The sequence below is a fragment of the Cydia splendana genome, chromosome 19, assembly GCF_910591565.1.
Source record: "Cydia splendana chromosome 19, ilCydSple1.2, whole genome shotgun sequence".
Lineage (NCBI taxonomy): Eukaryota > Metazoa > Arthropoda > Insecta > Lepidoptera > Tortricidae > Cydia > Cydia splendana.
This window is the reverse complement of record NC_085978.1, coordinates 14,150,253-14,174,032: the sequence shown is the minus strand read 5'-3', so window position 1 is coordinate 14,174,032 and position 23,780 is coordinate 14,150,253. Positions and strand designations below refer to the sequence as shown.

At 39.6% G+C, this 23,780-nt stretch overlaps 1 protein-coding gene and 1 non-coding gene across 2 annotated transcripts; both read right to left on the bottom strand.

The window, feature by feature from the left end:
- Positions 1-6,457: 6,457 nt before the first annotated feature.
- LOC134800107 (HIRA-interacting protein 3-like) lies at positions 6,458-23,772 on the bottom strand. The gene is made up of 16 exons (XM_063772582.1): positions 23,381-23,772; positions 23,088-23,201; positions 22,780-22,998; positions 20,410-20,579; positions 19,695-19,788; positions 17,418-17,474; positions 17,284-17,337; positions 15,911-15,983; positions 14,769-14,850; positions 13,208-13,416; positions 12,364-12,580; positions 10,635-10,709; positions 9,824-10,025; positions 8,667-8,864; positions 8,045-8,199; positions 6,458-7,600 (listed from the first exon to the last, which is right to left on the bottom strand). Exons 2-15 carry the CDS (start codon positions 23,191-23,193, stop codon positions 8,045-8,047), a joined length of 1,911 nt encoding a protein of 636 aa, XP_063628652.1. The 5' UTR covers positions 23,194-23,201; positions 23,381-23,772; the 3' UTR covers positions 6,458-7,600.
- On the bottom strand, positions 11,764-11,836 carry Trnad-auc (transfer RNA aspartic acid (anticodon AUC)). The gene has a single exon. It is a non-coding gene; the product is annotated as a tRNA-Asp (tRNA).
- Positions 23,773-23,780: the final 8 nt, after the last annotated feature.

The window sequence follows — 23,780 nt, the reverse complement described above, 5'->3', positions numbered from 1 at the left end:
TTCTTATATCTTGTCCAACCTAATCCTTAAATTTAATAGGCTAACTTTAAACGCAAAAATCATATTATTTCTAGTCAAATGCATCACAAATAATACAGCAATCCAGTACAATATCTAGCACAAAACATCAGATTACAATGTCAGTTACACATAATAATAATTACAAGCTAGCTATTGCTTTTTTGTGGTGTTCTTCCTCACAGTATAACATAACAGTGATGTACATGTATTCTACTATTATTTCTCTCATCATAATAAAAGTGTACAGTGTAACAATACTAGAGGTGCCATCAATGTACACGCAGCGTCGTATAGTAGGTAGCATCCAAAGTATTCAAATAGTTCGGCACACCATATTATTTGTATGTCGTACCGAACTATTTGAATACTTTGGATGCTATATTATACGACGCTGACTGTACTGTCATTAACACTTTCGCTGGGGCAATTTGTTATAAAACAGTTAAACATACCGCATCGGACCGAATCGACCCGTTGCCGCAGCGAACGTGTGAACGGTTGTTATAATTATAACCTTTAGTTGCCCAGAAGCCAATAAAAAGGACTTCCATTTCATTGTATTTTGAATCTTTATATTATGAGGAATCAAATTGCATATTATGAGAAATCATGTTTTGTTTTGCTTTGTGGGCGGTTGGAGTATAACGCAATAAGTGTTAAAATCTCTTAATCACATAACTCAATAGTCATGTACAGGCCGTTTTGATTACTTAGTCTATGTAGATAGTCCATTTTTTATATATTGATGGCACCTCAGAATATTGTTAGAATGTAACAGCAGTTACAAATATAACGTATTGCATTGTACTTATAATGTGCTACAGAATCACTTACACATATTATGAACCTTTGACTTCTCTGCTTATAAAGTCCGTGTTACAAAACAAACGGATATGTTTCTTATTTCGGGTAGGACAGGAGAAGATTTTACTAGTTATGACGTCCTAATAACTTTCGTATTGAAAAACATATTTTCTACGTTATAATAACGTATTAATTATAAAAAATTTCACAAGTTTAAGACACTGCCTTAAAACTGAAATATTTTGAGTTACACACAGATTTTAAGGCTTATCTCCCAAACTCTGTAAATAATTAAGCTTTTCCTTGTGTTGGCTCAATTTCATAAAGATCCGTTAGATATTAAACCTATCGGATCATTATAAAACTAAGCCTAAACATAAACCCTAAGTTAACGTAAAAGAAATAGCACTTTCGAGTAAATAAATTCGCCTCAATAACTGGCAAGGACATAATAACACTCATCATGTATGCCTATCGATATAGCATATAAACATATTTCTATATATTCGTGATAATCTTCAATAAAAAAGGAATCTATTGACGCTTATGTAGTTATTCGCCGTTGTATTTAAGTGACTGTTTTAACTGTAAGCGCCAACAGTTTGGCAAATCAATTTTGTCAGTAAGGCGCAAATTTGACGCCTTTTTCTACTGATAAAATTAGTTTACCAGACTAGTTCCATTATCGCGTATTATATATAGTTGTATACATAATTCAACATAACGATTTAATAAAACAATAAAAATCAGAATGTCAGCGAAAAGCATTGCCTTACAATAATATTATAAGATGACTATATTACTCGACCACTAAAGGCACCATGGGTACTGGTAGTAAAATCGGCGGCCGTCACATGTGGTCGATATTTACGGTAAAACAAACACGTCTATATATCGTACATACGCCTAGTTATGATCTTAATGAAACTTACTATTAACTACGACTAATATGTACAGGTTTTATGATAAAAATGATATACATAGAGCCGTACTATCACACGTGGTAGAAGGATAATTTTGACACAAATATAAACTTTTAGGTTAGAACTTAAACTATAAAAGTACAGGTAAAGGTGACTGATTAAATGACTGGTGCTAAACTTGGTATACAATTCAAGAAAAACTTAAAAATGTATAATTGTTTAACCTATACAGTTAAAGCAAAAGGGCCCATATAGGTTATAAATATTATGCATCAATAGTAACATAATATAAGTTTTTGTTTAAATTATTTAAAATAAAATACGACACTCGATGGCAAGGCAGATTTCTATATAACCTTAAAGAAAATGAGTTTTTTTTATTGATAACTCATTTGTCTTAAATATAAATGAAATAGGTGTTTGCCTAGGTAATACCGTATCTCTTAACACCAGTCATTCAGTCAGAACGTTGTAAATGCATTTCAGAATGAATATAACGCAATATTTGCGTAAAGAGCTACCTATCGCAGTTACTACGTGGCCTTAGTACTGTCAGAAACATATGTGTTAATTGCCAAAGATGATATATGGCCACAGTACTCGAATATAATATTATGACAAGAATATTCAAATATATTAAGTTAAGAGAAAAGCAGTAGTTTTTACGATTTTATCTTGTAACGTCAGCCAATATCTTTACTTATTGGCTGGTTATTTAAACCTAAAACTTTCGCAATGTCACTTTTGTTTATTGAAAGGCGGACAGCTATAGCTAAAATATCATGCTCTGTTTGGATAATTTGAATACTACACTGAGCGCCGGGAGCCCGCTCGGCGGGTTCTCTGTTCGTAGTTGCTGTTCAAATAACTCCTGAGCGGGGAAAAGGTTGTTGGAATTTAAAAGCCACCAGTAGAATATTTCTTAACTCGCAACAGTATTTCAAAAAGAAAAATGTTTCCATATTGCATGAAATCATGGGATAAATAAACCAAATTTACTAAAGTAAACTCCATGAGATTCATTATACCATCAAAATTATTAATAACGATTATTATTTTTATAATATGAGTAAGTAAATAAATATATTGTTAAATCTTCACAAATAATGGTGACATTTGATTAGTTTAGTTAAATAATTATCTTTCGCTCGCACATTCCTTCAAACCTATTATATTGACCGATTTAAAAAGGAACTCTCATAGTTATTAAGTATTCAAATGTATATATTTAATATGATTTAAATACAGCCATTATTTTAAGTCAAACCTTATGATAATGGGGTTGGCAACTGTCAAAGGTTTGCCTAGATGGCGCCATCATAGCTTGCCCCTTTTTCTATGAGATTTGGCTGAAAGAGCTGGCATCCAGGGTATTAAAAAAAACAAATTTGACACAATTCTAGGGATTGACGGGGCAAGCTATGATGGCGCCATCTGCTAAAAACTTCCACCGGCCAACCCCATTGAAAAAATATTGTGTTAAAATGTGCGGCTGATACAAAAGATAAGAATTATGTCATTTTGGGCGTTCATATTAAATAATAAGTATGTATTAAATAATGCATTGATGTAAACATTCTTTTCTACTTCCCTGAATCTCAAAACTGACATATTATTAACGCCTGACAACCGGCCCGATTCCAACTTTAAGATACGTTAGTTAATAGATCTAACGCATGGATTAGATATGTCAGTGTCAAATGTGACGTTTCTTCAAACAAAAACATCACTTTTGACACTGACACATCTAATCTGTATCGTTTCTAGATCTATTAATTAATGTATATTAACGTTCGAATCGGGCAGAACGTCTCTTCTGACGTAAAAATCAAAGGAAAAAGATGCAAAATGTTGCCAAATGTATTGGGCATATATGTATTGCGAGAATTATTACCAACCACATAGTTAACTGACCATTTCCCTCTTTAGCAACCAAAATTTTTTATACTACGTCGGTGGAAAACAAGCATACAGCCAGCCTGATGGTAAGCAGTCACTGTAGCCTATGGACGCCTGCAACACCAGAGGTGTTACATGCGCGTTGCCGACCCTTTAAAAACCTGCACACTCCTTTTTTGAAGAACCCCTTACTGTAGACCCTCGGGAAAACCACGGCAGGGAGCTCATTCCACAGCCGGAGCGTCTCGAAATTCTTCTTAATACTAGTAATAGTACTATCAGAAAATAATGACTTGAAACGTATACGGGCTAGGTTTTCATAGGGTAGGGTAGGGCGGGGTAGAGTTTATCTATTCAGTTTTAACAGTGGCGGATTAGCAGTCTTTGCCGCCCTAGGCCCCAGGCCAGGGGTGGGCAAAGTACGGCCCGCGAATGGATTTTATCCGGCCCACCGCCGGTCCTATGAAATAATTAGAATATGGGCTATATGGCATTGGCCCACGATTATCACAAATCAAAATAAATTTTGGCTACAATTCTGGCCCTCCACTTAAATTTCCTAAATTTCTGGCCCCCCGTGAGGAAAGTTTGCCCACCACTGCCCCAGACCGTGTAGCCGCCCCTCTCTCGGCTCGGGACTTATCATTATGACTACATTTTGAGTTATTTCTTGCCAAAATTCAGCGAATTTCCTGTCACAATTTGCCGCCCCTAATATTTTGCCGCCCGGGCCTACTTGGCCTTAGGGCAAATCCGCCACTGAGTTTTAATAATTATCATCCTTTGAACGTCACGCCTATCGTGCGCGGCGCGTCATCGTGAACCTTAATGGAATGCTCGAAGGTTGATATTGGGATGTAGCCGCGCGCGTCAGTTGACGTCTATGGCGATCAAAAGGTTAATCTAGCACACATTGCAAAAAAAAAACAACGGGTTGCACTCCGGGAGTGCCGGCAGAAGTGAAAACTCAATGACATTGTAACAGTTTTTCGATCAGGTCACGTGTCCGTCTGACGAATCTTACGGTCACGTGACCTGTCGCGAGTTTAACATTTTTTCCCCATCACAAAAAGTGCACAGCGTCGCTAAAGAAGTTTTCACTTCAAAAATAGTTAAAAAGAAATGGTCAGTTAAATATGTTTCTTAGTGTGTCTTGTCTTGTTTAGTTAATATATGTCATAAGTTATTGTCGACTATGCAACTGTTAATATAATTACATTGAAAAGCTTCGTGATTTTTCTGAAAATCACTGGCAATATTAAAACGCTCCTAATAGCCCTTAAATATAATATGAATGTTAAAATCCTTCGACACCGAACCACGCGTATATGTACAAAGCTGTTAACTCCCCCTTCAAAACTGTACAAAAATAATGATAGGACACACAATAATGTATTTCTCTTCGTATATACATGAGCTAACCAATACTATTGGTGTTACCAATTTAGTGATAATTCTAATATTTTATTAATTTTTAAAACTATAGTATAAAATTTGACTCCACACAACATATATTCTGCTATGTAAATAAATGGAAAATTATGTTGATATTTGAAATATGTGTCGCTCCCGCGTAAAAGGGACCCTATTCCGACAGCCTCAGCACCATTATTACCGATGTTGATGTAAGCGCCGCACTAAGGTCCCTTTTTGGAAAGAATGACACAAGTGGTTAAATGACGACACACGTATATAGTTTGACATATATATAGGCACAAATGAACAGTACGGGTGCCTTACATAAAGCTTCATTACACTACCACTACTTAAAAAGTAGGCGAGGGATTTTAGTCCTACAATCTCTTACTAAACACTTTCCTTAACATTCGATTTATAACCTTATTTCTTTCGCTATAAGGTCGCAAATTCATTCTCGCAAACATTAAATTTGGCCATTAGTTTCAACTGGACTGGGCCAGAGATTGTGCGTTTTAACTAAACCATGTTTTAGTGAATAATATCATAGAAGAGCGTTTTTTAAAAAAAGAACTGAAAACCTGATTCTTACAAATCTGAACTTTTTTGGGATCATGACGGCATTCTCCATTCTAAAATTAAATTAAAAAAGGTGTCCTAAACTGTCAGTTCCATTACGTCACGTTTTAGTGTAATAAATTTTTCACTTGTGCGTGACGTAGTAGAAACTAATATTTCCATACAAATTTTTTGGACATTTTTTTACCATCAAGTTGGAAGAGTTGGAAGAACCCAAAAGTATCAGGATCTGTGAGAATCAGGTTTTCAATATTTTTTTGGAAAACGCTCAGAATTAGTCGAAATATAAACCTTAAGTCGTTTACAGGAAAAAAGGACCATAAATCTCCAAGCGTTTACACCAGTCACATTTGGTAATAATAATACCAAGCTTCGAGTAGTAAGTGACTTTCACGCTAAGGTTCGTTTTTCCCGGGAACGACACATGACAACGAATTTTTCGGTCGATACGTAGGTTTCATTATGGTCAAGTCAAAGTACTAATAGCGTGAAAATGTTGATTATTGCTACACGTTTGTGTGTAAAATGATCTATATCGATTAAATGCGAACTTGGTAAAGCAAGGACGCTAACCACGAAGAATTTCGTACATTAACCCGCTATTTCTTATCTTTAACTCACGCGCATAATTATATCGGTCTCCCGCTCGCACGGTGGCATTGACTGCCGACATTGTGGGCGGGATAGCTCGATAATCACGCAAGTGCGATAGAGATAGAAAAGGCGGGTAAATGTACGAAATTCTTAGTGCTTCGCGTCCTTACTTTAGTTCTCTTCAGAAAACTGACGATATTTTAGTAAACATATGTAAATCCTGATAAATAATAATATAGTTAATTTGGAATTAAGACAATCGTTTTAGGCTCCTTGGTATACCTTAAGGTAAATCGTATTCGGGTAATTCCGAAAACACTGAATAATTAGTGATTTTCGAAATTACTCGAATGCACTTAATTTGAAACAAAAACGACGGTTCTCATTAATATACTCTGTTTCAGAGCTTCCTTATGTGAGATCGAAAATAAGTATAATCACAAACGTAAATGTATCACTAAAAGCTGCCAATTACATATTTTGCGCTTAGGTACAGTCAGAAGCAGAAGTATCTCAGCGATCGCGCGTGTACAGATCATTGTGGACACCTGGCCCTCTTAGGTACTTCTGCTGCTGTCTGTACCAATTAGAAATTAAAAAACAAATTTTGACAATAGATATAACTTCTCTTGCTTGGTAAAGCTCGCCATAAAAATATATCAGCACGGCCAAGGTGCTTATAAACATCTAAACACGCCTTTAGAAGTTACCGTACATGTTTAGATATTTTTAAGCACAAAATCATTCAAGGCGTTACCCTCAACTAATTATTTAAACTATTTTTTTCAAGCAAATACGTCTGCGAGCGATACTACTTATTATTATATTAGAGAAAAAATTTAAAAATGGGGCAAGACTCGAAATAGTGATCTTTCGGAACGGAACACCGGACCGGTCAATCTTAACAATTTTTTTCATGTTTCATTAAGTATGAAATTTAGATTGTTTTTTTTTTCAAAATCAGATAATATTTGCTCACAGCTCTAAAAATGCTCAAACTATACTTGTAACGGCTGTATCTCTAAAGCTATTAGACTGATTTAAGCTCCAGAAATTTTAATTAGAAACCATTTAAGAGCGGTGAACTCTCTAAAAAGAGAATTTTAAAAAAGACTTTTCTAATTTCATAAAGACTTTTGACTCTAAGGGGGCCAAAGGAATCCACCACAAAAGAAGTCACATCTATCATTAGCCAGTAACATAAAATGCTCAATCACTTGTAAACCAACCAGTCACATCACTCCATGGAACACTATCACTCGGGTAATGGAGCGCAGTCCTGTGAGTCTGTCGAAGCACTTTCTAGGACTCTGTAGGGTCGTGTCGGGCCGCTACCAGGCTGAGAAGTCGAGGATACGCTGCCCCTGGAAATAAGTGTTGTTTTTGAGAAAAAGGCCAATATTTGTTAGTGAAATTTGAATCTACAGTGTAAGAAAAGAGTTGGTTTTGTTTTGCTTGAAAATTCAACGCAACAAAACAAATGCAACTTTGTTCCTATTGAAGATGATTTGGGTGTTTTCTAAAATAAGTATTGAAAGCCCGATTCTCACAGATTCTGGTGTTTTTGGGTTCTTTCAACTCAGCATATTCAAACCTGATGCTAAAAAAATATGTCCCTTAAAGTTTGAAAATTGTACTTTCCACTACGTCACGCACATACAAGTAAAAAAAATTTCATACTAAACCGTGACGTAATGGAATGGACATTTTGGGACGTGTTTTTTTTTATGATAGGATGGAGAATGCTGTCGATTCTGAGTAGAATGAGCCCAAGAATGTCCAATTTGTATACACGTAGAGTGACCGACCTAGTCGGAGTCGTCATCGTTGACGGAGGAGCGCAGCTTGGAGAGCGTGCGGCGCGCGGCGGGGGTGTCGTCCTCCTCGTCGGACGAGATGACGATGCGCTGGCGCGGCTTCACGCCCGTCGCTCCGCGGGTCATACGCCGCGTGCCTTCGGGCGCTGGAAAACATACGATTAGATATCACTCTAAATATTCCCAAGGGCAATTTGCAAGGATCGAAAAATTCCCAATACTAGATATTATCTTGATAACTTAGGAGGTTAATTTATTGTCCATCTAGATCTGGCTAGCTGGACATACGCTTTAATACGGAATTTGGGTATTACGAATTTGGTAGATTGCCTTTTGGTCTTAAAAACAGATCCAGCAACATGTCAAGTAGTTCAACACTTCTGCAAGCGCAGATTAGCTCTGGACCTTGACATCCTCCTTGGCCTGCGTCTTCTGCCTATCAACTTTGTCCTGTTTGAGCGCCAAACCTTACTCATCTATATAAAACCAACAATAGCAAATTCTTCATTTTACCCTCCATCTTAGCCTGTTTCTCCTGCTCCTTATGTCTTTGACCTATTTGAGCACCATCACTTGGTACTTAATCAACTAACCGTAACAGAACAGAACTCACTTTGCTCGCCATCTCCGTCGTTGGACGCCGGTTTGCTCTTCACCTTGGCCTCCTTCTTGGCCTGTTTCTCTTGTTCCTTCTTGTCTACCTTGGCCTGTTTGAGCGCCTTGCACTTTTCCATCGTAGGCTTGCCTTCGAGCCCCGCCGCGGTGAGTAGGTCCATCATTTTGCCGACACGCTCCTTGTTTTTTGTGCAGCCTGCAAAAAAAATCACGATGAGACTAAGAACAAACGTCTTAAACTTTACCGATTTTTATACATTTTTAAGTATCTCACGTCTCACGTTTCTAGGACGGCATTGTCTCCGTGGTCTCGGAGGAATGTCTTTTTTATTTGGTCCCGTTTTATAACTAACGACACACGTCTTTCCGTACTTAAGGAAAATAAATTTCCTCTTAAAAATATGCTATCTGAAACTTTTTTATACTCCACCTGCGGCGAAAATGTAAACTTGTATGTTACATCTTTTCCTGCGATAGTTATAATCTATAGTTCTATATATCTATAATTTTTTTTCGCAATTTCGGGGTTGGTCCCATAGTAAAAGTTGCTCAGTATAATTCCAAAACCTCCCTGGCAAAGGGAAAGCACTTATTTTTTGGCCACCGTGTATACGAATTATGAATTATCTATATGAATCGATTATAATAATACTTAAACGGTAAATAATTGTGGAACTAAGACTTTGTGATTGTTCCATTGTGTGACTACACCTGTGATTCAGGGCCAGCCATTGTTGAACTGATTTGTGAGACTTTTTACTCTTACAAGACAGTGACACTAAAATTCAAAGTGGAATCCTGAAATAATGAGATTGCAATTGTGATTGTATTTGTGGTGTACTCTGGAGTACAAAGTGGCCGAAGACCGTCTGGACGCCCTAGGTACCGCTGGAGAGACGAAGTGCAGAAAGACCTTAGCGAACTCGGCGCCGTCGACTGGACAGAGTAGCATGGCGGTCTTTGGTGTCGGAGGCCAAGATCCACTTCGGGTCGTTGCGCCACACCAGTAAGTAAGTAAGCAATTGTGATGTTTTAGAAGTAGAGTAGAGGGGTATTTTTTTAAACGATATTGATAGAACGCGACTTACGCGACAATGTATGGCTGAAGCTTTCTGTCAAGTGATCTAAAAAAAATTATTTAATCGAGTTACTGACCTTCGACAAGCTTCTTATAGTCAAATCTGATCCCAGCAGCTTTGCAGAATTTCTTCATGTCAGTGATACCGGGCTCCCGCAGTTCAGGGGGTACTGGGGGTCTGCCGCGGCGGCCTGACCCTGGGGTCCCGGAGCCGGGCGTGCGGGGGGCAGAGTTGCGGGACCCTTTAGGCCGCCCGGGGCCCTTCTTTAAAGGTGCATCCTGATGGGAAAAGAGAAAAGAGTGGTTTAACCTTTTGACTCCCAATACTTGATTTTTTTTAGACTGGCAAATATTAACAACCCAGAAGTGTTACTTTTGAATTAGGCTAATTCGCCAGTAACTAGCCACCGGCCAATAACTGGCCGTCCTAAACTAAAAATTAATTCTATTCACCTATAAACAGAATTCCTTTTAGTATAAGGTTTCAATAACTGGCCAGCCTTCAATAACTAGCCACCTTAAATGAATTATGTTTATAGGTGAATAGAATTCATTTTTAGTTTAGGGTGGCCAGTTACTAACAGGTGGCCAATTACTGGCGAATTACCCTACATTTTTATTTTCTTCGCTGATGTCGATCGGAAGCGAGAGCATAATGGAAATAGACTATTTTTTGTCTGATTTTGACAGTTGAACTAGAATGCCCCATGTCCAGTCGACGTCAAATATATGTTTACATTTTTCGCCTTATTACAAAGAAGTAAGGTACAAAAGTGTAAACATATCTTTGATGTCGACTGTATGTTGCGGAGACTAGATTGTCAAACAAACGTTTGCGCTCTGTTGCTGAGAAAGCAAAGACGCTATTGAATTGAAATGTTTCCTTACCTCGTCGCTGTCGTCGCTGTCGCTGCCCGACGAGCCCGAGGAGTCGTCAGTCGACGACGAGTCCACTGTCGTCACCTGTAACAATGAATCTAGTATATAACTGGATCAGGCATGAGGGATGGGGGGAAATGACCGAACGGGATAGTCTTATGAATGAATATGAATATTTCATTTATTACGTGTAACACATAGACACAATTTTTATTAGTAACGCTTACAAACAAAGGGGTTAGTAGGTACAGGGTTATTTTTTTTAAAACAAAACAACACTGATGGGGGAATGCAATCCCTCACAGTGTAACAAGTAGGGACAGTCAACCCTATCCGCTATCATGCGAAGGATGCTGTTGGGACTGCCACGCACACGGCGCACCAGGGATGCTGCGCGTGCACGCATGGTAGTATAGAAACAATCCACGCGCGCCGCCGCGAACATCCCTGATGCGCTACAGAAACGAGGCAGTCCCATCAACACCCGGAACGCATTATTGTACTGGACCCTAAGGGCCCCATATGCCCGTTGCGCATACGCCGCCCACAGATTGCAGGTGTAGAGGGAAGTGCAAAACGCCTTAAACAAAGTGACCTTCACCTCTTTAGAGCACCTTGCAAATCTGCGGGCGATCATATTCGCCCTGACCGACAGGGCCCTTCGTTCCCTTTCCATGTCCAGGTCGTCTTTGAGGTCGGTCGCGATCACATGGCCTAAGTACTTAAAATGGTCCACTCTATCTATAGGGGTACCGTTGAGGCAAATAGCAGGAACTTCCCTTGTCTTCTTGCGACCGCACTCAAACACCATGAACTGGCTCTTGGTTGCGTTATATTTAAGTCCATGATCTGAGACATACGTTTCGCAGATTTATGATTTACTTATGTATCTTTCAGTAGGAGTAGCAGCGAAAGCGCTATTATTGTTTGTCCTTGTCACGGTCTCACATTTTTTTTAATTCCCCAGCGTAAATTTAGTATGTATTATGGTGGGCAACAAATATAATTCGACCAATCATTGCGTATGTTTTGTCCCTCATGGAGGCACGCGTATACCACTTCTATAGGATCCTACCTTCTATGCCTGCAACCATGTTTGAAATTAAGCTTAGAATAAATTTAAAAGTGGTAAAATGACTGTCTTGGGTGAGACTTGAACTCACGGCCTCTGGATTGATACTCCAGCGCTCTGCCATCTGAGCCACCAAGACCTCATCCATAGTCAGCAAATCTTTCCACCATATTATAGGTTATGTTTGAAATTGTCAGAGTGAAACTAGTGATAATGTTGTCATTCTGCTAAACTCTGGCGCCTATTTAACCAACTGAAACTTCTACTGAGTTATGAGCTCACGCTCCGCGTTGGCCTCGTGGTAGTTGAACACAACTTCTACTGACTTATGGGCGCCTGGTACTTTTTAGTCGAGCAATAGCATCAAAACTAGTGAACGATTAGAGCGCGACGGACTAGTGCTAGCTTCGTCATTCTTAATTATATGCCCGAAACGCATATAGCGATTACTATAGCGAAGTTTGACATTGAGATTTGCAATAATGTGTGTGTGTCATTGTAAGTCTGAGGGCTGATTTAGACGGCGCGTGAACTTGCGTTTGCGTTGCGACTGTTGGTTACGTCCAATTCAACAGACCAATCAAAACCCGCAATGTAATGAAACTCGCCTGCGAGTTCTCGCATCGTCTAAATGAGCCCTCAAGACTCGCTAGTGTGGCAACTAACCTCATTGGAGATGAGTCCTCTCGCCTGCAGTTTGGCAGCAGCTAGTTTGGCCGCGGCGGCCTTCTGCGCGGCGATCTGCGCCGCCTGCGCCGCCAGCCGCTCGCGCTCCGCGTTGGCGTCGTAATAGTTAAACAGGACTTCAGTGGACACGGGGACGTCGCCGAAGTACACCTCGTTGGGGATGTGGGAGGAATCTAGGCAGTCGTCGCTCCATCGCCTGTGGAAGATAACGGTTTAGATCAGGGGTAATTTTAGTATGTAACCGTGCGGGGTCTTACAAACAGCAACACTCCTAACCTGGACCTTATTACAAAAGGCATAAGGTCCACCGATATACAGTTAACAGGGTGGGCGCCGGTACGTACTTAACTGCCAACTCAGTGTACATACAGTGGCGCGGTGTCCATGTTAAACAATTGCAAGCGGTCTTAGTACATCATGCTGAAATGGAAGTGAAGACCTTTCCCACCCCTGCACCAACCAAGCTCGAACAAAAGTTCCCATTAAGCCGGCAGCGCTCCCTGTGGCGATGGAAAGTTGTCGGACCAGCTAAGATCCAGAGGGGACTGTGTAATTATTAATAGGGTATTATACTGTATTTAAAATAAATTATTTTACACCGTGCATGAAATAAAGCACCAGATAATTATTAGAAAAACACAGATAGGAGTTATTTTTAAACACAAGTTCTATTTAATAAATCGAATAGAAATATAAAAAGTAGGCGAGTCGACCGTGACGTCACGATGTAATGTTTCATATAAATACCATATTAGCAAATCGTTTCGACAGTTCTAAAAAAGTAACCGATTTGACTAGGAGGAAAATACCCTATTATTGTTACCTTCGGAACTGTATCCCGGAGAAGTCCTTCCGGAAGGGTCGCACGGCGTACTGGTAGCCCTGCGGCCTCGGGCGCGGCGCCGCCTGCGGGGCGCGGGGCGCGGCGCGCGCGGGCGCGGGCGGGGGCGCGGCGCCGGGCGCGCGGGGGCCGGGCGCGCCGGGGGGCTTGGGCTTGTTGGTGGAGCCCTTCGGCCGCCCGCGCTTCTTCGGCTAAACAAATAGTAGACAATGCATACTGCATAGGGGCTATTCATAAATTACGTCATTTCAAATTAGGGGGGGGGGGGTCTCGACATCGGATGACGGTAGCACTACGTAGGAGGAAACGACGTCATTCGAAGCATGAGTTTTGGATGATTTTAGGGGGGGGGGGTCCAAAATCGTCAAAAATCGATGACGTAATTTATGGACAGCCCCATAGCGACAGCGTGTCGAGCCAAGTTCAACAGAAAAAAACGGGCGATGCAGCGGCCGTGTGTATGTGTGTGTGTGTATATTACACGAAACATTTGGAGAAAGTTTAGACTTTAGACTGTTAAAGCTAACTAGAATCCCAAATTTCATTAATATAACTCGACCAGTTATTAAAATACAAAGTTACAAACATTTAAAATAGGAATTTTTCTCAGTGACTGACTGACCTAATATCAAAAGCCTAACCCACTTCCAGATGACCTAGCAAATTCAAATTTGGCATCCAGCTAGGCAATTGTGTAGTAACCTAAGATAAAGAAACAGTGATTTTTTATAACAGAATATTTTCCAAAAAAAACAACTTTTGTGTACACACTAAGCGCCTATTGAATTTCTAATAACAAAAATGAATTTTAGTATCGAAATCAACTATGATAAAAACTAAACTTTAGAAAAGTAACATAAATAAATATAATATAGCCTGTACGTAAAAAATAGCCAAATCAAATCCTGAACTCTAATTACCTTCAACCCAATTCTTTTCCGGCGAAGTCAACAATGACGCATATTTCACATTTTAAATGTTTTTGATGGAATAAAAAAATCGGGCAAGTGCGATTCGGACTCGCGCACGAAGGGTTCCGTACCATATAAAAAAAAAACAAAAAAAAAGCAAAAAAAAAACGGTCACCCATCCAAGTACTGACCACTCCCGACGTTGCTTAACTTTGGTCAAAAATCACGTTTGTTGTATGGGAGCCCCATTTAAATCTTTATTTTATTCTGTTTTTAGTATTTGTTGTTATAGCGGCAACAGAAATACATCATCTGTGAAAATTTCAACTGTCTAGCTATCACGGTTCGTGAGATACAGCCTGGTGACAGACGGACGGACGGACGGACGGACGGACGGACGGAAGGACGGACGGACGGACGGACAGCGAAGTCTTAGTAATAGGGTCCCGTTTTACCCTTTGGGTACGGAACCCTAAAAAGTACCTGGTAAAAATGAAGAAAAGATCCGTTGCACGGATATAACAAAATATAGTAAAAATACTTAAAAAAAACAAATCAAATAAACATAACATACGGAAGTTAAACTGAAAAATTAACAAAATAAAATAAAAAGCTGATAAACTTACACTCACCTCCAGGCCGGGGGTAGAGGCCTTCCCTGGAGTCCCCGGTTTGGGCAGTTCCGGACTGCTGAAGGGTTTCCGGTCCTCCTCACTGCAAATAAGTCACTCGTTTTTGAAAAACAATTAAATGACAGGGTAAAAATTGGCTGAATCATACATTTTGGCTGGCCAGGGCAGGGGGGTGTCACTACGCAGTTTAGGTACATTTGGCCGGCGGGCCTCCCGGGCAGGGCAGGCGTATGGCAGTGGGCTGCCGCTCGACCGCACGATAGTCGTGGCACGTGGCGCTCGCGCAAACAAGATTCACGGTTCGTGCGCGGTTATAAGTTTCAATTTTGCTGCAGGCGGCGAGTATAGGTATAATTTTATACCTAAATCTGACTTTTGTGAAGGAGTGAATTTTCTGTACGGTAGTACTATTAGTTATTGTGGCCAGGGGCCAGGGCCGTGTTGCATAATAAATTACAACTAATATTACAAGCGGAACTCCTTTTCTAATAAGTGAAATTAGAAAAGGAGTTCCGCTTGTAATATTAGTTGTAATTTATTATGCAACACGACCCAGGGCCATGTTGCATAACAAACTACAACTAATATTACAAGCGGAACTCCTTTTCTAATTTCACTAATTAAAAAAGGAGTTCCGCTTGTAATATTAGTTGTAGTTTGTTATGCAACATGGCCCTGATGTTGATATTTGTATGGGAGAGTAAATTTTTTCGATATTGGTATACTAATAGTGTCTAATAGTTGTATATATGCATAGTAAAAGTTGTTCATTGTTCAGTATGACCTACATATTTACCCCGTAAATTATTGCAGGTGACTATAAAAAAACAACCTGTATTTATACTGTTTTTATTAGTATTGAATAGAGTTCAAAATTTTGGTGGTAACTACTGGGAAAAAAATTCCGACCTTTTACCAGGTAATAAAATAAATACGCGATAAATGTGAGTTAATATGTGTTCATAACGCGAAAGTTTTAAATATTACACAGGTTGTTTATTTATTTTTTATAGAAATCGGTCTAGTTTTCCCTCTGGGTTGGAAGGTCAGATGGCAGCCGCTTTCATAAGAACTAGTGCCCACGCCAATTCTTTCCCATTGAGTTTGTCTCGTCTATGTAGGCGGCTAGGCCAAAGGCTTACCTCTTTTCTGCTATCTTGGCCTCGGAGCGCTGAGCATCGCCGCCCTCGGCCGAGCCCTCCGGCTTGCATGCTTCTGTTATAAAACAATAGATCACATCATTATTTGCGTGAAGAACTAGAGTTGTTTTGTAATTTAGCTGTGGTATAAAATAATTCATATCCGGGAGACCGAGCTTTGCTCGGAAAACATATAAAAACTCAAAAATGCGCGTTTTCCCAGAGATAAGACCTAACTAGATATATCGCCCCCGAAAACCCCCATATAGCAAATTTCATCGAAATCGTTAGAGCCGTCTCCGAGATCCCCGAAATATATAAATAAACAAGAATTGTTGTACAAGGGGGCAAAGTTGCTGTTTAACCGCTCGTGCTAATATTGATACCCGAGCAAGCGATGGATTCCAAAATTGAAGCACGTAAAGTGGAATCATGAGCTTTGCGAGGGGTTCAAGGAACGAGGGTTAAACAAATTTTGCCACCGAGTGAAACACAACATTTTTCACCACACCAACGTGAGGAAAATATTAACTGTAAAACATCAAACAAAGTCAAATCGAAATTTAACGTTATTCAATATTTATCATTCAAAATCATTATTTCAAAGTCAATTCCACCAGCCAACATAAGGAAACAACTCAAAATTTGTATCAAATTACTTTGCCACTGTTGTGGGTAATACGTAACTTTCTCATCGATTTTTACACAAGCACAGAGAATTTGAAATAGAGATCGAGTTACTGTCATAGTAAATTGAAGCTACAGTACATTTACTGCCATCTTTCGACAGAAGATTAAAACGGTTAGAACGCCATTTGACGTTGATCATCATTCTTTCACTGATATGTGTTAACTTGTTAAATATTAATATCAACGCCATCTACTCGAGAGTAGGCCAAAGGTATGGTGCAATCTTTTCGAGCGATGGCGCCATAACCTTTAGCCTCCAGTCCAGAAGATGGCGTTAATTTCAATATTTAACAAATTAACACATATCAGTGAAAGAATAAGGATCAAAGTCAAATGGCGTTCTAACAGTTTTAATCTTCTGTCGAAAGATGGCAGTAAATTTACAGTGGCTACATAATTTACTTTGACAATCCGCCTCTATACACTCTATTCTCTTCGACACAAGTAAGAGAGCCTTTACAAACTGATGTGGTGAAAAAAAATCCCCTAATACAGTGGGATTTGTCAGCGTACACTAACCGCTTAAGTCAGTACCTAACAGTACAACAATGGTTTTTTATGTGCACTTATGTCTTTAATGTTGGGTTTAGTCAAAAATAGATGCATTGTCAAACATCATAAGAAACCATTCAGGAGTTAAACAAAATTGTGCAAATTATTGATATGATTATTATAATTTAAATTACCTGCGGGCTTATCTACGGGTTTACCGTCAACTCCAATGCTAGGCAGGCCATCATCTGAAAACAAGCAATAAGTTACTTGGTGCAAATAAAATGTTACATGCAAATTAAAAAATACCAAGTCAATTGTATAGTACCTTTCTTTTGCTCGACTGGTTTGGGCACATCCAACAATAACGATTTTTGAGACACATCTGTAACAACAGTGAAAAATATAAAATAAAACCACAAAGTAAATAATAGTACTACCATACAGAAAGGAAACTTCCTACAAAACCGAAGTTTGACAGCGGTTCAGGGTCGAATCATGCTGTCCTTTTCTAATATATAGCACTATCCATTTCGGCTATTTAGGATTGTCAAAATTCAAGCCATTATCTTATCTGTGGTCGACTGGTCGTGCACGCAAAGGGACGTCAAGTGTCAACCCTAATAATTGCTCGGAGCAATGCAGAGCCGAACGGAGCCGAGTTTGCCCGAAGGGAGGAGTTTCGTACCCCTGATAAAACGGAAAGTAAGCAAGTATGCAATCCAAACTTTTTGAAGCATGACCTGAGACCCTTGGTGATTCCACCACAGTCGCTTAGACTTCTGAAGTGTGCAAAAGAGGCAGACTATACAAGGGCCAGCGTAGGCGTGGCGTAGCCAGCCAGTGAACAAGTTGATATCGCCGGAGGCCATTTCATCTGCCTAGCTATCACCGTTCCTGAACTTCCTGAGATACAGCCTGGTGACAAACAGACAGACGGACAGCGGAGTCTTAGTAATAAGGTCCCGTTTTTACCCTTTGGGTACAGAACCCTAAAAACGTGACAACTTTTGAGCTCCATAATGGCCGGCATGAATGTACAAAACGTAAGGTTAGCGGACTGGAAAATACGAAAAGCTGCATTGCAAGCTGCAGGAGATACGATGGGTGGTTACATCTTGGAACATACTGTGATACTTGACATCATTCCGAATTTGGTCGCGCTTTTGATTTTGGACAGGCAATCTTCAATAAAATAGTAAGATATAGTTCGTTTTTTTAGCATTACAAATAAGGTAAACAATCTTGATGTGTCTTGTAATTGAAAAACACGTTTTAAAAATAAGTCACGGCAAATATGTAACAATTATGAATCTAAAGCCCCGTCTCCATATCGCGCGGCAAGCTATCGAACATTGGCTCGCGCGGCCGCCGCGCGCAATAGATACCGGGCAGGCTCGCGAGCCAACTCGATCATTGGCGCGCGAGCCACGCGCCGCGCATAACTAGAACCATTCATTGTCGGTTTTTCGACGCACGGCAAAGGAATGTTCGCGCGCAGTTGGAACGAATGTGTATATATTTCAGTTGGCTCGCGTGGCCGCATACATGGATAATGAAAAGTCTCGTACTTTCTAATGGAACAGTAAATATAGTGATTATCGCAACAGATCATTTTTCTATTTGGCTATACTTCGTTCCGAATAATTAATTTTTGTGATATAATGTGGTCGATCGTTGGATCGCCCTGCGATGCAGTGCAGCCCTCCATAAAGTGTTGGTGTCCTGGCTTCTCAGCAGAAATACTAAGCTAAGAATATATACGACCGTTATCCGACCAATCCTTATGTATGGGTGTGAGGCCTGGACACTAACACAAAAAGAGGAAAGTCAGCTCCTGGTAGCGGAAAGAAAGATCTTTCGTAAGATCCTGGGACCTATCAAGAGAGACAACGGCACGTGGAGGATACGGAAGAACGCCGAAATCGAGGAGTTGGTGGCCGGACCTAATATCATCGGCGTAACGAAAACCCACAGACTTCGCTGGTTCGGTCACCTATTAAGAATGGGAGAGGATCGGGCTGCCAAGAGGGCGTACCTGGGAAGACCGACTGGTGGCCGCCCGGTAGGTCGGCCCAGATACCGCTGGGGAGACAGTGTGGAAGCGGATCTGCGTCAGCTTCAAGCCGATAATTAGCAGGAAACGGCGCAGGATCGGGAAAAGTGGCATGCTCTCGTTTCGGAGGCCAAGATCCTCTTTGGATCGCTGAGCCATATTAGTTAGTTAGTTAGTTGGATCGCCTGCCGCGCGCGGCGGCCGCGCTATAGTTCAAGATGGTGCCAAAATTGGCTCGCGAGCCAAAATACAGGTTTGGCGCGGTCGAACAATGCTCGCGCGGCCGCCGCGCTATATCGAGACGCGGCTTAATACGATAATTTATATTCTTCTGCTTTCATAATAGTTACTGATTTTTAAAAAGCGTTTTCAATTAAAAGACATGTCAAGATCGCTTACCTTCTTTCTAATGGTAAAAAAAAAACGAGCTATAAGGTGACGTGGGAGGTTACCCAAGCTGCCCAGGACCGGAGTTAGTGCAAGAAAATGGTTCGACCCCTACGCCCCAGCTGGGGGTAACAGGATGAAAGGAAGAAGTGGGTGACGTACCATGGGACTTGTCGACATCGGGCCTGTGCGCCAGTTCGTCAGGCTTGAAGATGTCCGTCTTGATCTTTATCTTCGGCTGATCCAGGTCCCCGCCCTACAAACAACATCATAATATAAGTAGAGGAGCAAAGTTTGTAGAGTGAATGAGGGTTTGATCCTGCGAGGAAGTTGAAAAAGTGGCTGGAAATTGTTGCCAACAGGGCTGACAGGCTTAACAGTGAGCAGTCTCTTTGTGTAGATTTCTCCAGGTAAACTACTAAAAACTTGCCTGGTGTTTCTGAAGCATTTTTTTTAACCCTGACCAGTAATATATGATCATTGTCAAGAGGGCGCTGTTATTCTCATGTATAAGTATAGGGTGACAGTTCGATATAGTATGAAAAAAATTTGATCCAGTGAAATTCAGCAACATGGCGCGTGGCGTGATCATATATTCCTGGTCAGGATCAACCCCAAAATTGCGATAAAAATGTGCTGCCCTGTAGATAACTGTCACATCTGATCAGTTAAAATGTTTTGAAATTGCCTGGTTTTTAGACATTCCCAGTAGATCCCATAGCAAAAGATCTACATACTCGCTTCATAGATGTGGCTAAACATTGAAAAAACATCTTGAAGTTGAAATCATATCTCTATCTCTTGTTAAGTATATTTCAGGAGGTTTTTGAGAGAGAATAAGAAAAATCTAAAGAAAGAAAGAAAAAATATTTCTTACCATCATTTCACTCTCCGGATGCGGTCTCTTATGCACATCCTGCGGCTCGAGCTTGATCTCCGGCTTGAGTTGCTTGACGTCGAGCGGTTTCTGAGCGTCCAGCGGGGGCAGCAGGTGCGGCTGGGGTGCCCAGGCGGCTTTGTGCACCAGTTCTGGGGCGTAGCCTTGAACTGAGGGGACAGGTTTAATTATTCTCAAATATTTAAATTGCATGAACGGTATTTATTAGAAAATTTGAGCTAATTTGGCTTTCCTTTTTAATTAGATGTAAATTTTCGATTTGGGTTCAACTGCTTAAAAATCGAGCTACCAATATTATTTAAGTATAGTTTTTAGTTAATTTTGAATTAATGTTATTTGAAGTATTTTCAGACATAGGGGGTCATCCATTAATTACGTCACACGAATTTCTAGGTTTTTTTACCCCTCCCCCCCTCCTTGTCACACTTGGTCACATTTGGCAAACCCCTCCCCCCTGGTGTGACGTCACATTTCTTCAACGAAATCGGCGAATATTTATTTAATATTTTATCAAAATATTTTTGACAAAAGAAATATTAGTAATTTTATAACCCAAAACTGATAAAAAATAAAATTAAACGAATAAAAACGATTATCGTTTCAAAAACTTGTTATTTAAATGATAATTAGCGTATAAAATAATTTAAATACATTTTCGGTTACTGATGAAGTTAAAGTGACGTCACAAAGTTTATGACTACCCCCTCCCTCTTGTCACAACATGTCACATTTTCTTGTCCCCCTCCCTCCCCCTAAACGTGTGATGTAATTAATGGATGACCCCTAGACATAGACATAGAAATTTTTTATTTAACACCACATTGAAAAATGTTTACAGGCAATGCTACAAAACATTATAAGCCTTAGAATTAAACTTAAATAGGCAAAAATTATTATGTTTACATGTAGATATAATTTTTTTTTAATTATGATGCTAAAAAGGAGCGAACCTCAGCATGTGTTGCAGCAGACTTACCTACTACAATGCTGGTTTTCAGGCCGACCCTTCCTACAATACGAATTTTAGTTTGTTTCCTTTTTTTTTTGCAGAATAATAATAATCAAACTCAATATGTTTGATCTTAAGTTATGGTTTTTCCCTAATTTTCATTTTCTTATTAACTACACACAACTGTTTAATCTGACATTGTTTCTTTTTTAGGGTTCCGTACCCAAAGGGTAAAACGGGACCCTATTACTAAGACTCCGCTGTCCGTCCGTCCGTCCGTCTGTCACCAGGCTGTATCTCACGAACCGTGATAGTAGAACTGTTGCTGCTATAACAACAAATACTAAAAAGTACGGAACCCTCGGTGGGCGAGTCCGACTCGCACTTGTCCAGTTTTGTATTTTAAACTTAGTTTTAGCACATAAATCGGGTGACTACTAATATTTTCATTTAGCACATTTTATGCAACACTCATTCAAGATTTTTATCACAGTGTAAATTTAGGTAAATGTCCTTATCTTCTGTGGGACACATTAGGTAATAGCACCAAAATTTTATGTAAGTAGTTAACATTTGTGATTCCATACACTTTAAATTATTTGTGTGCTATATTAATTAATAAGTATTTCTTATCAGTATACAATTAAAATAAAACTATTGAAAATTTACAATAAGTATTTAAATAAATTATATTAACAAAAAAAAAACGTACAACCGAATTGATAACCTCCTTCTTTGAGATTTGGAAGTCAGTTAAAAACAACAACACTGGAAGCATCTAGTGCTTTTTCGTTAATATTGTTAATAGGTGCATAATTATTTTTGAAAAGGAATCTAGTTCAATGCCGATAGCCAATTTAGGAAGAATTGTACGGTGATGTGTGTAAACATTTACAATAAAATACCACAACAGCTCAAAGAAGTGCCCGATGGCCAATTTAATAAAAAAATATGTGAGTGGCTTTTAGAATGCAGATTTTATAAATTAAATGATTTTTTGCAAAATTAATATAAATTATAATTATTTTAATGTACTTAATGTTAGAAAAAATATTATTTGGGTATATAATGTTATTTAATATTTTAGTAAAGTTTCAATTGAATTCGTACATATGTAAATAATTGTGAATATTTTGCATGCATTTATATTATAGATTATGGATAATTAAGGAATGTACATAAAAATATTGTAATAACACCTGTAAACCAACCCTTATTATAGCAAAATAAATTGATTAATTGATTTAATGAACTTTTCAATACTATGACATATAAGACATAATATATGTATGTATGAATAGCAGATTTTTAACACAACTGGTAGGTATTTATCCCAACAAACATAAAAAAAATCTAATCTAAAAAATAATAAACAAAAATTGATCACTTACATGACTTACCCATGTGAGACTGCGGCATATGCAGTTGAGCCTGCGGCTGCTGCGGAGGAAAACTTTGATGGTGCGGGTAATTCTGGTGGGCCGGGGGGGCATATGACAGGTTCTGAGGGGCATAGCCCCCAGGCGGCGGCGGCCCGTACGCTGCAAACGCATCTGGGGGCGGGTAGTGCGTGTTGTACGCTGCAGCGTACGGTTGGTATGGTATTTGATGCCCATTATCTACAACAACATATATTAACTCAGATTTCTTGTTCATACAGACATTTTTGAACATTGAATGGGTGATATAAGTCTTTTAAAACGCTTACCCATGTAATTGAGCGGCAATCCGTTCCCCTGTACCACACCGTGGCCCGGCTCTCCGTCCATACGCAACCGCTTCTGGTTCATGGCTCGTTCGGCTTCATAATTCATCTTCGTAACTAAAATAACAAACAACACTTAAATACACATCCCCCGACAACACTACCGCACATTTTATCTGCGATATTGTTACAAACTAAGACTAATTGGATAGTTTCGCGATCGCCGTGACAGACGCCAACCGGACGCCAGCACTAAACACAGGTTATACTCTGGGCCAAAGCAAACACAAGCGTACCTTTGTTGGTTTCAGATTGTTATTGATTTTAGTTAATAGAAGCACCTCGAGCCTTCCCCGCGATAGTTTGGTGCATAATAGAGCACAATATTAAGTCAAAATAACTGTTGCATACAAAATATGCATCGAATTATCAGCTTATTGACAGTAAAATTAGAAAAAAACACAAGTGAAGCGGAGGTCGTGTATTTTTTTTCTCATTCTTTGATTTTTTTTCTTTAATGGTAATACTAGGCGTCTTTTTCTGGCGGGTTCGACCACACCATACGTGTGGTTATGAAGCGGTTGGCGTAATCGATTTTTAGTATTACCAGCAGTGAAAGCAATTAAAATCACCAATATTAATTTAAGGTGATAATGAAAACGCTTCAAAAACGTCATGTTGTCAGCTGACAGATAA